General features: G+C 36.7%; 1 protein-coding gene across 1 annotated transcript; it reads right to left on the reverse strand.

The window, feature by feature from the left end:
* Nucleotides 1-6901: 6901 nt before the first annotated feature.
* INSL5 (insulin like 5) lies at nt 6902-12801 on the reverse strand. Its single transcript, XM_033113283.1, has 2 exons — nt 12558-12801; nt 6902-7134 (listed from the first exon to the last, which is right to left on the reverse strand). Exons 1-2 carry the CDS (start codon nt 12799-12801, stop codon nt 6902-6904), a joined length of 477 nt encoding a protein of 158 aa, XP_032969174.1.
* Nucleotides 12802-17490: the final 4689 nt, after the last annotated feature.

Raw genomic sequence — 17490 nt, forward strand, 5'->3', positions numbered from 1 at the left:
TAAGGTAGCTTTTCAAAATGAATTAGTCAATTTGCATTATTTTTTTCTCTTAGTGCCTTAGTGGAAATATGTCTGTGTAATAATTTATCACAACCAATATTTGTCAATCTCCATAGGCCAATTTTGAGTCTGGATAATATCATAAATACAATAAGTAAATGAGCTTCATAGTTTCATTATACATTTGTGAACATCTCACATCTTAGAACAATAGCAGGGGCAATCATAGGGCAATTTGGCATGAATAAATCAGAATGAAGAAAATTCTTTAGTAGGAAGAAAGTACATTAGAAAAATGGCTTTTTGTTTAGAGTTTTAAAATCTCATCCATGAGATCTTCTTACCGTCAGTTCCAGGCTGTGTTAAGAATCAAACACCAAAACATTATGGCTGTTAAAAATAAAAAAGGAAGCAGTTTGCCAGCAGATTGCCAGGTCCTGTAATTCAGATAGTCAATGATGAATTCTAGCAATTATATGACAGTATGAGAATGTATGGTAAAAACTCAGTAATTGTGACTAACTTGGAAGAATGCTGTTTATCACAAAAAGCGTTGTGATAGGAAATTTTGATGTATGTGTTAGCTAACGGTGGTCAGCATATTACAATCATAAAAATATCAAATCAACATGTCGTATGTGTTAAACTTACACAATGTTATGTCAATTATATAACCATTTTAAAAATTAAACATTAAAAAAAAAAAACACTGTAAATTTGAGGGAATTGTTTTACTTTGAAACACCCTGAATGTACCTGGTGTTTTTCCTTCTCAATAGATGTTCCTAAAATGCCACCCTTCCTCCCAGACCTGTTATGCCCATCTCAGCCTTCACTCATGATTTTTCCTTCCACTTATAGCAACTTTCTTCACTTTTCAGCATTAAACGCAGGTCTCATCTTTTCTCTAAATCTTTCTCTACCCCTTCCTTCCCTCCTGTTCTCTCTCTTCTTTCATCATTCTCATAGTTAAGCTCCTGATTGTTCTCTAGCTAACTACTGAATAATAGTTTTATTTCCCATACCAGATTGAAAACATCTTGAATACCTGGACCATGTATCTTGACAGCACCTAACATGAAATTTAATACATTTTAACTTTTCAACCAAGAATCATTGATTGCATTATGCTATGTAACTACCAACTACAAAGATCCCAGTAGCACAGTTTAACCCTAGAAGAACTAGGATCCCATAGGGAGGATAAATACACGAGTGACCACAGTACAGGCTAGAATATGTTTTCATCAGAGAAGTCCAGTATATTTTTATATGATTAAGGGAAACATTGAAAGAAATAGCACTTATCTAAGCTATGAAGGTGAAAGTAGAATTTTCACAGACAGAGGAGTTCAGAGTACAGGAAGACGTCTAGACTGGGTGGGACACAGTGTTCTTGAAGATAAGTGGTCAGAACTAAGCACAGATGGTGGGTGGCCTGACTGTCTGGGTAAGAAAATGACACTCACACCATGCAGAGTTATCGAAGGCTTGTCATTCAGCTGATAGTACACATGAAGTGACTGCTTAAGATGAACCTGTTGGTAAAGAGCAGAAGGACTACTTAGCACAAGTGAGAGGTAATGAGAGGCTGAATAAGTGGTGCACTGAAATGGAAAAGAGAAGACAGCTGCATGAGACGTTGTAGGAACCAAGTCTTCATGAGCAGGCACAGGGGGGCGAGGCATTAGAGGTGACTGACTCTAAGACAACATAACAAGGTGGCTGACAGTGTTGAGCTCTGGATGATTGCAGTCTCAGGTCTGAATCCTGCTGTCCCACTTGTTAGTTAAGTGATCTTAAATGAATTACTAACCTGACTTAACTCACAGCTTCCCCCGGTTAAAGTAATGCTAATGCTGGTACCTACCTCACATTAGCTGGGAGTGAGGCTAAGGGTGGGGGAGGGGGATGTTGTCAGAGCCAGCCCCGGGAGACAGAACACTTACTCAAAGAGGGTTGGAAGGGGCCTGGGGGTACAGTCTCTGCTTGAGAAAACACAAAAACACGTTTGCTAAGCTCTTCACAGTACACTGCCTAATGCCTCGTAAGCTCTCAGTCAATAGTCGCTCCTATGATTGCAGTTGAAAGTTTGAGTCTAGGCCACTAGATCAATGATCATGTTAGCAGAAATAAGGAAGTTGGCAGGAAGAATTCCAGGACTGAAATACTAAGTTTGAGTTCGTACTTGTTGAATTTAAGTTAGTAATGGGACATTCAGATGGAGATAGCCTCAGGCAGCTGAGAAAGCGAGACTGCAGCTGAGCTACAATATTAAGGTGAGAAATTTAGACTTGGCAGTCATCTAAATTGAGACTGAACATCTCCTTCCTGCTTTATAAAATATTAATTAGCAGCAACTTCAGCAGCATAGTCAGTATTAATAGCAAATTACAGAAAATTCAGTTAACTCTGGGAATGTCAGCGGGAAACCCTCCCCCAAAATCAATAGGGAAATTTCCCCCAAAACCAAATAAATGAGGCCTTCCTTTCCATCTTCACTTTTTAAAAATTTCTGTATGACTCATTTCTGTTTTCAGACATCGTATGAAATGTAAAGGTTCTCTCAAAAATACATGAGCATCTTGAATGGCAGTATCGTGCTGTCATCTGTTGTCATTGTTAATAGAAGGACTTGAAAGAAAGCAGACTAGGAGGCCCTTATGACAGAGTCCGGTAGATTATACACTGGGAAATTAAACACTACTTCAGTTCATTGATTTTTTAAAAACTCTTGGGAATTATCCAATACAAAGGAGTGATTTAAAAAAAAAAAAAAACAGTTGAGAGATTAGAACTTTTAAGTGTAGAATTTTAGAGAACGAAATGGTTCCTTATTGGGACCATTACTTGACCTGTCTTTCTAAGTATTATCAAAAATGCATTAAGAAAACAGAATATGAAATAGTTATTAATCATTTACTATGCTTTTTTTGCTCCCGAAATTCTTAAGGAGGTGGCCTGCCCCCACTACCTCTGATTTTCTTTGCTACTCCCACTTTCACCTCCTGCCATCTGGTTCTCATCCGCACCAATGCATGGTTTGTTTTCACGAACAGCTGAAGTGCTTCCTCAGGCCAAATCTGCCAAATATTCCTGTGGCTGCATTCCACCTCAGCTCTCTTCTGAATTCATTTCTTTTAAGCAGCCATGTGATCTAGGTTTTTGGTGTTTGTTTTGTTTTGTTTTGTTGTTTTAAAATACACGTTTGACAAATATCTCGTTTTAGCTTCGAATCCTTACTAGCTGTGTGACTGTGGGCAGAGTGGCCAGTGTCCTGGGCTTCAGCATCCTCAGAGGCGAAAATGATCAAAACAATGATCATTGCTCATCACTAATAATGATCAGTGGTCACCACTTATGTTCTTGCCATCAAGAGTGAAAGGGAAAGTACATAAAATGTCTGGCTCATTGTAGAAGCTTGCTCTTAATCTCCAATTTCTTCCTAAAAACCTGTTTTCCTAAAGAATTAAGCACGTATTTTAGCAATTTCTGCTCACCACCATAATGTAATTCCCTAGATTACTTGTTTTTTTCTTTTCAAAATTTTAATCACATGCTACCGCCATCTTTGAATAACAAATAATGTCTCAAGTCAGTATTTATTTAAAAATCCTATTCATCCCCCAGTTTAGCCTCTTTTTGCTAATCTTTGCCAGTTTTTATACTTCTTCCAATCAGATGTCTTGCCTCCCACTTCAGACTTTCTTAGTTCTTCTCAATGTTTTTGCTTACTGCCACTTACGTTTTTCCTTTCTTACTGTCCATTTGAATTTATATGTTCTCTTCCCTTCTTCACGTGCATGAACACATACTACTAGAAGGTTGATTGAGGCTTAAATGTGTTCGGTATTAGATTAAAGTTTCCTCTAATCTCTTCTCAGTTTTTTTCCTCACTAGTTTAACTATGGTACACACTTTTTATTTTTTATTTTAGTGCAGGACATAACTTGAAACTTGTGGTTCCCCACCCACCCACTAGGCTATTTTTCCCTACTTAGCAAGGCAAGAAACCAGTATAACCAGTATGGGAGCACAAAGCTTCACTTTCAATTTGTAATCAAAAAATGAAAGTTGTTGCTTCCCACAGACAGGGATGACAGTGAATCATCTAACTATCAAAAGGAGAGAATATCCAGCCTGATTTGTGCAGGGGGTGCTGGGAAATTATTTTTAAAGTCATACAAAAAATATTAAGATCAGAGAGTCATTATTTCATTTTGAAACTAAAGAAAAATGAACTAAGTGTTGTTAGGTAATTATAAAAATGCATTATGTTTATATTTTTCTTTAAGGATATTTATTCTATAAGAAATTTACTTTGGTAGGACAGCTAAAATTTGTGAAAAAGAGCAAAATGTCTCATTTGCATTCCAGTTCTTAAACACAAGTAAAAGCCTTCTAAGGACCCACTCTAGAGAAGTGGGTCAACCTGAAGAAATTAGACTGTTTGTAAGCACAGGTCGGCAAAATGCAAAGGGCCAGGTAATATCTATTTCCATCTCTGTAGACTGTAAGGTCTCCGTCACAATTTCTCAGCTCTGCTGTGGAGGCACAAAAGCAGCCATGGACAATAAGTAACCAAATAAGTGTAGCCATGTTCCAATAAAACTTAAAAGTTATGCACTTGATTACATGCATTGTACTGCAGTGAATTTTTTAAAGTCACCAGGTAAAAGATATTATTATCGCTTCCCCCCCCCCAAAATTTCTAAAGAATAGGTAATGCCTTCATTTTATAAAGTTAAACTAATCTTCATTGCCAAACAGAGATCAATTTTACTTATGAATACAGATATGAAAATTCTCAATAAAATATGAACAATTCAGTCCTGAATATTAAAAACCTATTACACTATGATCAAATAGATTTGTTCCGAGAATGCAGAGAAATTTCAACATAAAAAAGGCTATCAACACAATTCTTCACCTTAACAAAAGAAAAAGTACCATATGATGAAGTTAAATAGGTATTTGATAAATTTAGAAGCCATTTATAACAAAATAAGTCCTTCAGCAATACATAATAGAATAAAACTCTTTAGATGATCAAGAGTAAAGACTATTTTATTTTCTTATTTTATTTATTTATTTATTTGTATTTTCACCGGCAAACATCATGTTAGTACCCATCCATGATTTTGTAATATCATGCATTGATCATTTGGAAAATATTGGTTCGCTAAGTTATGTAGATCTTCCAAATGTTGGTATATTTCATTATACAATATCAAAAATTCATTAATATCACCACTGGTGCTCATGGTGGTGAATAAAAGTTTTGCAAAATTGTGTGTGTTTGAATTTTATCATCAGCAACAAATACTGTCAGTTGTTTTTCCTGAAGTTAGTTACAGGCTCATTTTCAAATGTTGTTCATTTTCGAATCTTGTTTCATTTAATTTCAAACACTCAAATCTGAATAACCACAATTTTTCAGTCTTTCTTTAAAAATACATGGTGCTTCATGGAAAAAGCAGCTAGTTTGAAGCTCACAATTCAATCCCAAAAGTGCTTTTCCTGACACAACCATCAACCTTCAGTATGCCACAGAATTGCTTCATGTGCTCTTCCCATTTCATCACCCTGAATAATTCAAAAGGGATGTGCTCAATGTTTGAGATTTAATATTAATTTTACTGCCTTATCAAAGGATATTCTTCAGTGAAACCAACTTAAAACCAAACAAAACAAGCAGGGAGTGTCTGGTGGTAAAGAATACCTTGACTATCAGTACAGTTTGATGTGACTGTTTTGATTCATGCCGAGCAGCCTGACTTTGAATCCAGTAACACCGCCTCCTTAGCTCTGTGACATTTACTTAATTTCTCTGGGCCTCAGTTCCTTTATCTGCAAAACAATAGTAAAGTATTATCCCACCCTTACAGGTTTTCTGCAACAAACTGTTTAATTACCATGCACACAATGCCTTGGCACATTTTAAGTGTCCAATATGTAGTATATGTAGTAGATGGATTTCCAATACAGACTGTAGTATTAATAAGAATAGTACTCCAAATAAACAGAGTCTGACTATTGCTACAACCCACAGGGCAGTTGGCTGTCAGAATTAGAAATGAAAACAGTTTTGTGATATCCTTACTTCGTGTGTTCATTTGTGAAGACATCCAATTGTGTCACAATGACTTGGCTATCTCAGTTTAGTTTCTTCCAAGATGAGAATAGAATGTCCTTTTATCTCAGCAATAGTGAGAAAAAACCAATGTTGTCCAGACTATAGGAAGGAGCTTATTACTCAAATATTTTCTGGGTTTGAGCTGTTTATGGGACCTGATACACATATGCCCCCAGCTATTTTCAAATAGAATGTTGAAGAGCAGCATAATATTATGAAATATTTATTGATCACTTTAAGGGTCTTCAAGAAAAGCACGTGTTTAGATTCTTATTCTTAACCAGGAATCAGTGTTTAAATTTTCAGTAATAATATACAGTAAACCAAAAGGTGAGGGGATAGTTATTTCTAGGTGATGAGGAAACAGTTGATTTTTTGTTTCTTTTTATGCTTATTTTTTAGGTTTTTCTACCATCAGTATTTTTTATTTACTGTTTTAACATGATTTAAATTTTTTTAAAAGGCGAAAAAATCACAGTGAGCTTGGTTTATGGCATTTTTATTGCAATGTTGCACAGCATCTGAAATTTCAAAGGATTAGTTAAAATTTGAGAAGAACAGCACAGTCATCTTGGCAAAGGAAGAAAATAGACTTTATTGTGGTATTCATCTACAACCATTCATCTACAACTTTTAGGAAAAAATATTTATTGCCTTCCCAAAAGCCATTATTTTAATCATACAACATAAGTGTTGTACTGGGCAATAAAGCACTGTAATTAAACACATGCTAAAGCTCTGCCACTCATTGGGTATCTGCTCGTCTCAACAAAGAGCACTCAGATCAGCCATGGAACAGCCAGTAGTGCAGCACAAAGTTTGTAAGTCTCGTCTTGATATCACTGAATGTTTCTTTGACCCCCAAAGCTCTTGAGTGGGCGGCTGTCCATGCTGAAGACTTTCCTCCCCTGTGGAATCCACCTTCAGAATGTTTTGTTCTGTGTTTTCCTCAGAAACCTCATGTTCATTTGGAAGCTGGAAGTAGTTTCTTCTTTCATCTGTATGGAAAATGAAAAAATACTTTCTTAGAGGACCCTGACAAAAAAGACAGCAACGAAGTTCTACTACTGGGAAATGCATTGGATTTCTGAAAGGAAATTGAATCTTACACATCACCTTTTTAAAAATGTTGGTCTGGTTTCAGAGATTAGACATTTTCAGAAGAACTCAATCATCTCCAGCCTCCCCATTTTATGGAGGAGGAAACATGAGTGCAGAGAGGAATAGTGACAAAACGAGTGTCACTCTGCTAAATAGTAGCAGGGAAAGACTTAACTTCTGTTATACTGGCTACCTCTGCTCCATGACCAGCAGCTTCCAAATGTATTAGTTATATGCTATAAACAAAAACACATAAACAAAAACAACCCTGTGTATGCCCTGCAAAGTTGATCAGACAGGAAGAAAGTAGAGATTTAAATCTCTATGCCTGAAAATAAAAAGTAGGCCCCAATGTTTTTATCAGAATGTTGTTCCCAAAGTCCTGTCTCACGTTATCTTTAGTCAAACTTACTTATCAGTAACTTATCATGCTGGCAACACCAAGAAGACTTATAGGAATGAATGCTGATTGGTAAAACAGTAATTGTTCAACTAATATATGGGAAAATAAATAACATATGGGAAAATACTCTGAAAACCTGTGGAAGGTTAAATAAACAGTATTATGTCAATGGTGTTAAAAAGAGATAGCCTTGATTTCCAGTCAAGATGACAGAGTAGGTAAATGCTTTGCCTGTCTCCTCTCATGACCACATCAAAATTACAACAAATCTACAGAACAACCATCATTGAGAATTGCCTGAAGTCCAGATAAACAGAAGTCCTACAACTAAGGACATACATAAGAAGCCACTTCGAGAATGGTAGAAGGGGCAGCGACATAGAACAGGTTGGTCCCACACCTGTGTGTGGCGGTTAAAATTGGGAAGGATATCTTGGCTGTTGAGGTCCCCTCGGAGGAGCAAGGGGTCCCAGCCTCACACCAGGCTCCCTATCCCAGGGTTCCAACACTGAGAAGAGAAGTCCCCACAACTTCTGGCTGTGAAAACTAGCAAAGATGGTGGCTGAGTGAGACTGAAGGCTGCTAGAGTCCAAGCATTACTTTTAAAGGACCCATGCATGGACTTACTCACTGACAAACTCACTCTGAGCTCCAGCTCTGGGACAGCAGCTCAAAAGGTATGAGGGAAATACAGGAAGGAACTGAATTGTCTGGCTTCAGAGTGAGGACTGGAGGGGCAGCTTTCTCCTGGACAGAGGAGATGGTGGAAGCCATTGTTTCTTTGTTGAGCCCTCCAGCTTCCCTGTGTGCAGACACAGGCAGCTGCCATATCTGAGTCTCCATCAACCTGGCTAACACTGTTCACCTCACCTTGGTGTTTTCCTGAGGTCCCACCCCACCCAAATTGCCACCCCACCCAAATATCTTCCAGTGGTTTTTCCATACAAATGGTATGTCTTGGCTCATGTTGTAGTTTCCTAAAATCTCTCAAAGGTTCACAAAAACCAAATAACAGCATCTGGCTTCAGCATGTTCCAAACTTCTTGCTGAGCCCAGCATTATTGGTATCCAGACTCAATTCACAGCTTGGCTTGTCCCAGGCACCTCCAAGCCCAGCACCTCCAAGATGGCTGCCATCTGCGGATCAATCTATGGTTCATGCCAGGTAGCCCTGGGAAGAACACATGCTGCAGCTGAACTTGCCCTGCAGTGAGACCCCTCCCACGAGGCCCTGGGCCTGTATGCCTGGTGGTTGGCTTTGGACCCAGGTGGAGCATCACCCAGCTGCTTCTGCAGAGTGGGCAGGCACTAGAGCCTTGCTAAAATGAATCCTGCTCCATAGAATCAGCCACTGCAAAACAGTTTCTCCACTGTAGTCATGGCCAGTTCTCATAACCAATCAGCTCAAGGGTCAATGCCTTTCATTGATGTGAAAACAGCAAGGCTCAACTAGAAAGGGAGGGCATACACACATACACAAGGGACACACCTGGAGGGATTGGCAGGAAATATTCAAAGTGATGCAAAGCAAGGACCTATAATCCTTATAACCAAGGTTATAGATATAATCTATAACCAAGATTACTCTACCCAGCAAGGCTATCATTTAGGTGACCAAAAAGACTGTACCACTGAGCCCCACAGCACACCTACTACATAAGGCCACTCTACTAAGACTGAGAGACATAGCAGCCCTACCTAATACATAGAAACAAACACAGGGAGGTAGCCAAAATAGGGAGACAAAGAAACATGTCCCAAATAAAAGAAAAGAACAAAGCTCCAGAAAAAGAACTAAACAAAATGGAGACAAGCAATCTACCAGACACAGGTAAAAATACTGGTTATAAGGATCAATGAACTTAGGGAAAGAGTAGATGAATTCAGTGAGAACTTTAAAATATAAGAAACATAAAAATGGAGATAGAAAACATAAAAAAGAATCAGTTAGAAGTCAAGAATACAATAACTGAAGTAAAGAGTATATTACAGGGACTCAACAGTAGATTAGATAAAGCAGAGGGTTGAATCAGCAATTTAGAAGTTAAGGTAGCAGAAAACACCCAGTCAGAAGGTAAAAAGAAAAAAAGAATCTAAAAAATTCAGCACGGTTTAAAGGGCTTTTTGGACAACATCAATCATACCAACATTTCTCATCATAAGGGTACAGAATGAGAAGAAAAGAATTGAACACCTATTTAGAAAAATAATGACTGAAAACTTCCCTATCCTGGTGAAGGAAATAGACATACAAGGCCAGGAAGTACAGAGAATCCCAAACAAGATGAACCCAAAGAGGCCTACACAGAGACACATCATAATTAAAATGGCAAAGATTAAAGACAAAGAGAGAATCTTAAAAGCAGCAAGAGAAAGGCAGTTAGTTACCTACAAGGTAGCTCCCATAAGACTGTCAGATGATTTCTCAAGACAAACTTTGCAGGCCAGAAGTGATTGGCAGGAAATATTCAAAGTGATGGAAAGCAAAGACCTATAACCAAGGTTTCTCAACCCAGCAAGGCTATCATTTAGATTTGAAGGAAGAACAGATAAAGAGCTTTCCAGACAAGAAAAGGCTAGAGGAATTCATTACCACCAAACCAGTATTACATGAAATCTTAGAGGGCATTCTTTAAGAACAAGAAGAGGGAAAAACAGAACATAAATTTGAATAACAAAACGGTAATAACTATGTACCTACCAATAATCACTTTAAATGTAAATGGATTAAATGCTCCAATCAAAAGACATAGGGTAGCTGAATGGATAAGAAGACAAGATGCATACATATGCTATAAGATACTTCAGATGGAAAGACACACAGACTAAAAATAAAGGGATGGGGAAAGATATTTCATGCAAATGGAAATGAAAAAATGCTGGGGTAGCAATACTTATATTAGATAAAATAGAGCTTAAAACAGGCTATAGCAAGAGACAAAGACTTAGTAATCCCACTTCCGGATATTTAGCTGAAGAAGTCTAAAACACTGCTTCAAAGGAACATGTGCGTCTACGTGTTTATTGCAGGATTATTTACAATAGCCAAGATATGGAGGCAACCTGGGTGTCCATGAATGGATAAATGGATAAACAAGAGGTGGTACATATATACAATGGAATATTACTCAGCCATAAAAAAAGAATGTTTTCTTGCCATCTGCAACAACATGAATGGACCTAGGGGGTATTGCGCCGAGTGGAGTAAATCAGACAGAGAAAGAAAAATGTCATATGATTTCATTATATGTGGAATTTAAAGAACAAAATAAACAAAGCAGAAACAAACTCATAGATACAGAGAACATTTTAATGATTGCCATCTGGGAGGGGGATTGTTGGTGGGTGGATGCAAAATGGGAAGAGATTAAGAAGTACAAATTGGTACTTACAAAATAGTCATGGGGATGTAAACTATAGCATAAGGAATATAGTCAATAATATTGTAATAACTATGAATGGTATCAGATGGGTACTAGATTTACTGGGGTGATCACTTTGTAAGTTATATAAACATCTAATCACTATACAACTGAAACTAATATTATGTGTCAACTGCAATTGAAAAATAAAACAATTAAAAATGAAAAGAGATAGCCTTATACAGACTTCCATTCCACTGCCCCATGTGTTTCATAGATATTCCAAATGTATTTTTTCTAGCGTATTTTGATTTGGTAATCCAGAGATTGATAAATTATGATAATTTTGGTAAATTATGCTTTCTCTCTTGAGATTAAAAACCCTTATTATTTCTGTTAACATCTAGTAATGCTGACTACCTCAATATTAAAGTGGGAGTGATAAGTTCATAATTTGTCAAGAAATTAGCCCACCAAACTATGAAAACTGTGGGTCATCTTTAAAAATATTTTTGTTTACCAAAGTCATTTTAAACCAAATTGAAACCTTTACCTATCATATATCTGGTTGCAACATTTATTATGTAATCATTTATTTTTAATCTTTTTATTGTAACAATAACAAATACAATTGATTATTAAAATAGAATCTTAAATAAATTCTGCCACACACTTTAATATAAAATTAGCAGAAAGAAATCCAGTCCAACTTCTAAATTACTTGAACTGAAAAAAATGAAGAAATGCAGTGAAATCAGTCCCCTCACTATTTCTGAATCATATTGGGTTCATTCCCACCTTCAAAATTTTGATCAAACAATTCCTACTGCTGGAATTCCCATTAGAATTCCACTTCACCACTTCTTGTAACTCCTCAAATCCTACATATCCTTTAGGGCTTTGGTCAAACACCACTGCCTCTACAATGCTGTCATTTGTTACAGCACCCACCATCTTTTTCCACCTGAGACACAGTGTAGAATCAACAAAGACCTCAGTTCTTGAAGCAGACAGACCTGGTTTGCTCCCTAGCCACATTGCTTACTAGCTGGGTGAACAATTTTGTCCTTTGTATAGTAAATGGTAATAATATTACTTATTTCACAGGATGCTTTTCAGAAGTCTGAATGAAATATTGCACATGAAACTACCTGGCACTTAATAAGTGCTTAATTATAGATTCCCTCCTTCCATCCTTATTTAACATCTGCCTGAATTCCAACTTATTATATTCTATAATTATCCATGTGTAAAAATCTTGTTACTCCACCATGCTTTAAATCACGTGCTTCTCTTTGTCCCCTATAGCTCCTGCCATAGATATTGAGCTCATTGAAGTAGTTGTGCAATGAAATGATTTCAAGATGGAGACAAAAGAAAATAAGGTCCTTATTTTTTTAAAGGTAGCAAGCTCACTTCTTTCCCAAACCACATTCAGTTTATTTGATAATTAACCCCCTAAATTGATATAGAAGTGGCTTACCCGTAATTAGAGAAACAGGTACTAAAACAAGCCTGAAAAAATAAAATAAATGAAGCAGTCACATAATGTTACCTTGCTGAACTAGAGGGATCCCTTCCAGGTGCCTTCTCCATCTGGAGGTAGCACATATGTAGATAACTCTTCTTATGTACTCTCGCCCGCAGAGCTTCAGAGCCTTCTCACTCCTCACTTCTAAAGAGGCAAGTAGGACAGAGAATAGAAATAAAGCAAAAATGGAGCCCTTCATTTTGCTGAGAATTGAATGAGAATCTGTTATGGTGAATAAGGCCAAATCAAGTTTTGAAGTTATTCTCATACTCTTGTCCAATTTATACTAACTTTCCTGATATTCTATTGGTCGGAACCTCATTTTTACAATATTTGCTAAGCACATAGGTTACACCATGAAGTTTTCCTAATGTGTTTTTATGATTATTGCTAGTTATTCAGTCACTTCTGAACATTATCATTTACCATTAGCTGCATCCGTGGGACAATAAACAGAATATCATCTTGGAAGACATCGTGGAAAATACGTAAGCTTTGGAAGTAGCCAAGTATGAATTTCAGTGTCAGCCTAGCTACTTACTGAGTGACACAGGGCAAGTTTTAAACTCTTTAAACCTCCATAATGATATCTCTAGAATGGGAAAACCTATCTCAAAAGGGTTTTGTGGGTATTGAAAGCAACATTTATGTCAAAACAACGAGAAAGAAAACTTAAGAATTATGTTCTTATGTTTTGCATTTGAATCTGGTTTCCCACTTATCAGATCTAGAATCTTAATCAAGACATTTAACCTTCCCAAAACCCTTCTATGTAAAATTGTGCTAGTTATAGTAACTACCTCATAGAGCTAATGAGACAATATGTGTCCTGCTTGACAAAATAAAGTCAATAAATGTTGATTATTACTTCCCTCGTGATTGAGATGGACTTGAAAATGTAAATTTCCTTTAGAATGTAGGAGAATTTCTCTGACTAGAATTTTCCTTCTTGTCCTTCATCCTATGACTTAGGTATGCTTTTACCAACACCCATTTTTATAATGGAAAGCTGAATACATAATTCCCAAAATGCTAAGTAATGACATTTCTCCCTGGTAAACATTCTGAAGGCATTAGTTCTTATGGAGGTCTTACCTAAACTGAGAATACTGGAGTTCGAGATTTTAAAGAATTGTTGGCTCGCTTTGTAGCAAATTGAACAAACAGTTTTTTAGTTGATTTTCTTGATTACTTGTTTGTGATCTCTCATTGGGAATATATATATATATATTCCCAATATATATATTCTTTGGTCCCAAGAAAGGGACCAAAGGAGCAGGAAAGATTTTGACCTTAGATGGAGCAACCTTATCTTGATGGGTCAAAATTGCAGGTGGATCTGTGTCATTTATCAACTCCAAGGGGCATCAGCATGACCAAGTCTAGCACATTTATATCAGCAATTTATTGTTCAGCCACTCATTTCCAACTTCCTCCCTTCTTTGGAGACCTTTTCTGCCTATCATGATAATAACAGTTTATCATAGTAGCACTGCTGTAAAGCTGTGATCAGTGGCTATAGGCTGGGCTTCTGCACAATCCAAGAGAGAACTATTCAGACAAGGGATGATCACTACCCTGATGTCAGATATACTCTATTACCTCTGAGTTCTGCTACCACACCCCCTCAGCTCAAAATTGTTCCCTCTTCTGCCAACTCTTAAGACCTTATCAGGGCTCACGTTAATTTGGGATGCAGATGAGAAGCCAGTAAGATGTGAGTCCAGCCTGTGAGTAAATGGAGGCAAGCTATTCAGCCAGATTAGTTACCCAGATAAAATGCTAGTGCCAATAATGAAAGTCCTAGCTGTGAAGCCTTACATTTGGGAGATTTATTTTCCCCATTTGTGAATTGAAAGAGTTGGACTGAATTACTTCAGGGCTCCTTTTAACTTGAAATTCTAAGTCTTGCTGTAGTTGTCTGATATCTGTTACTCTCACCTCAAAAACTTTCAGTGGCTCAGCGTTACCTGGAGAATAAAATCCAAACAACATCATACTTAAGGTTCTCCACTCAAGCCCCCAAATATTACCCCTTCCACATATCTCAAGGTCCAACCAGAGACAATAACCTAAATGAAAATTAATCTTTCCATCTCTTGATCAACAATTATTTGCTGCTTGTACCTTTAACTGCAGTATTTAATTGTTTTTGTTTAGAGGTTGACATGACTTTTCCTCCTCATCTAGTCTGTAACTCAGTTTAGTATCTGTGTGGCTTCTTCAAGATTTAGTTTCCTCATGTGAGGAGATAATAATCTGCATTTTTATGTTGTTGTGAAGATGAAATGAGTTAACATAATTAAAGCACCTAGCATAATATATGATGCTTAATAAATACTCAATAAATTAAAATGTGCTATGCAAGAGATTAAAAAATGTAATTTTTGGTTGTGACTAGTTACTGTGGATGGCTTTTATGTGTAACTCTCAGTCTAAAAACGATCCATAAATTTGCACTGCTCTAGTTTTTTTTCCCTTTCCTTCCTTCTTTCCCTTCTTATTTCCTTTCCTCTTTCCACAAATAAGTTCTAAAAAGGTAGAGCCTTAGAATGCTGTTTCTTACAGTGTTTTCTTCAGGACATGAATCTTTGCAGGCGATCTTTGAAGAAGAAAGTATCCCATAGTAATATTCCTTACTCAAAAATGAATAATGCATATTAATACAGTAAGGGCTCAGATAAGACTCGTAGTAAGGAAATTTGTTTAACTTTGTTTAATTTGATGTTTCCCAAAGTTATTTGACCCCAGAAACTCTTTCACCATGAAATTGGTTAATATCCAGTATAGTCATAAATTTCTAAAGTATATATATTTCTAGATCTCGTCCTTCCTGGCAGATGATAGGATTATATTTCTCTGCTCTTTAAAGTTGGACATGGCCATGTGACATATTTTAGCAAATAAAATATTAGTTGAAGCGACATCTGTCACTTCTACCTGGCATTTAAGGACGGTGCATGACTTCCAAGTTCTCCCTCTCTCCTACCTTGGTGACCAACAACATTCCTGATGATGGAATTTGGCCTCTGAGTCAAAACAACATGGAGCAGGGCTGCCTGCTGAGCTGTAATGAACATGTAATGTGAATGAGAAATAGATCCTTATCATTTAAAGCCACTGAGATTTGCCGATTATTGATTATAGCAACATAACCTGACATATCTTGACTAGTGTAACAAATTTAAAGTTATTTACATCTTACAAACATAGAGAATGTTTATAAGATGTAAGTTTTTAGATCAAAGATGAGTTAAATTGGAATTAATTACTACATGCTCAATATGATTGTTTACATGAAGGTCTACATACCTGTATGAACCAAAATTCCAAATTAACAACCAGACAATGGGTTCAGTAAACATATCTTTCACCTCTATACTGCTTGTCAAGGAACTGTGGCTACAGATGGCTAACAGATGGTATTTGGGGCAGATTGGCATAAGAGTTGTAAATAATGTCTGTGGCTTCAGATTTGAAAAATCAGATCTCAGTTCTTGCATTTAATATCTATGTGACCTTAAGAGTTACTTAATGCCACTAAATCCAAGTTTTTTCATTTGTGAAATGAAGATAATAATACTGACTTCATTAGGGTGGTTATCAGAATTAAATGATGTGAAGAGTGCTGCTCAGAGTCTCTAGCACAAAGGGAACTTTCAAGAGATTGATCGTTGATGGTACTGATAATGGTTATAATTCTACCAAATATGACACTGTGTCATAGTATTCTTAGTGGTAGAATGCTAGAGTTTTAGAATTGCTACTCTAGTTTCTAGACAAGAGAGCTTGAGAAAGTAATTTAACCTGTAATTTGATTTCTAATTTGTAACAGAAATATATCACAGGATCAAATGAGGCACTGTTAATTATAACAGGGATAAATTATACAGCATACTACATATAGTTATTTTACAATAACGATGATTATGAAATCACTATATAAATTTGTTAGCAAACACTAGTTTGTTTTTATTATTTTCTAACACAGTACTGCTCATCCTTGGCTAATATTCATATTTACTGCTTCTAGAAGGTGCTTTCATCATCTGGCACCACCATTCACCCAATTATTCCTGGGAGTCATGCACAACTCCTCTTTGTCCCTACTCCTTCATTAACTAAAACCTCTTCCATACACACATCTACTAAATCACCAAGTCTTACGGGTTCCACCTTCTAAATTTCTTTGTGACCCACCCACTGCTCTGTATCCCCTCTGGGGATACAGCCTTCATTTGGATTGCTGCAATTGTCTCTCAATTGGCCCTCTATCTTCCATCTATCTGTTCTCCACACTGCTGCCAGCCTGATATTTTTAACACATGTGATTATTTTATTACCCACCTTGAAAATTCTTCAATGGTTTCCCATTTTCTTCAAGAAAAACTCAGCATGCCCTATAAGACCTCTCATGATCTGGCCTCTGTCCACTTGTACAGGTTTTAGGTGCTTTCAAACTATAAGTGGTCAAGCTATGACAAATACCTCACAGGTTTTTGAAAGCCCACGTTCTCACTCTCTAATAGGCTTTTGCACATGCTGTTTTCTTCACCTGAAACTCCTTTTTACAACTGGTTAAAACTGGTTAACTTCTAGTCTACAAATATCTACAGAATAGGTACTGAAATACCACTGTGTTTCCCCGAAAATAAGACCTAGCTGGACTATCAGCTCTAATGCGTCTTTTGGAGCAAAAATTAATATAAGACCCAGTCTTTTTTTAATATAATATAAGACCACATCTTATATAAGACTGGATCTAATATAATGTAACGTAACATAATATAACATAACATAACGTAACATAAAACATAATAATATAATATAATACTGGGTCTTATGTTAATTTTTGCTCCAAAAGATGCATTAGAGCTGATGGTCTGGCTAGGTCTTATTTTCGGGAAAACACGGCATTTATCTAGATAACTGTTTGCATAGTTTTATGGATACAACT

The sequence above is a fragment of the Rhinolophus ferrumequinum genome, chromosome 9 (assembly GCF_004115265.2).
Source record: "Rhinolophus ferrumequinum isolate MPI-CBG mRhiFer1 chromosome 9, mRhiFer1_v1.p, whole genome shotgun sequence".
Lineage (NCBI taxonomy): Eukaryota > Metazoa > Chordata > Mammalia > Chiroptera > Rhinolophidae > Rhinolophus > Rhinolophus ferrumequinum.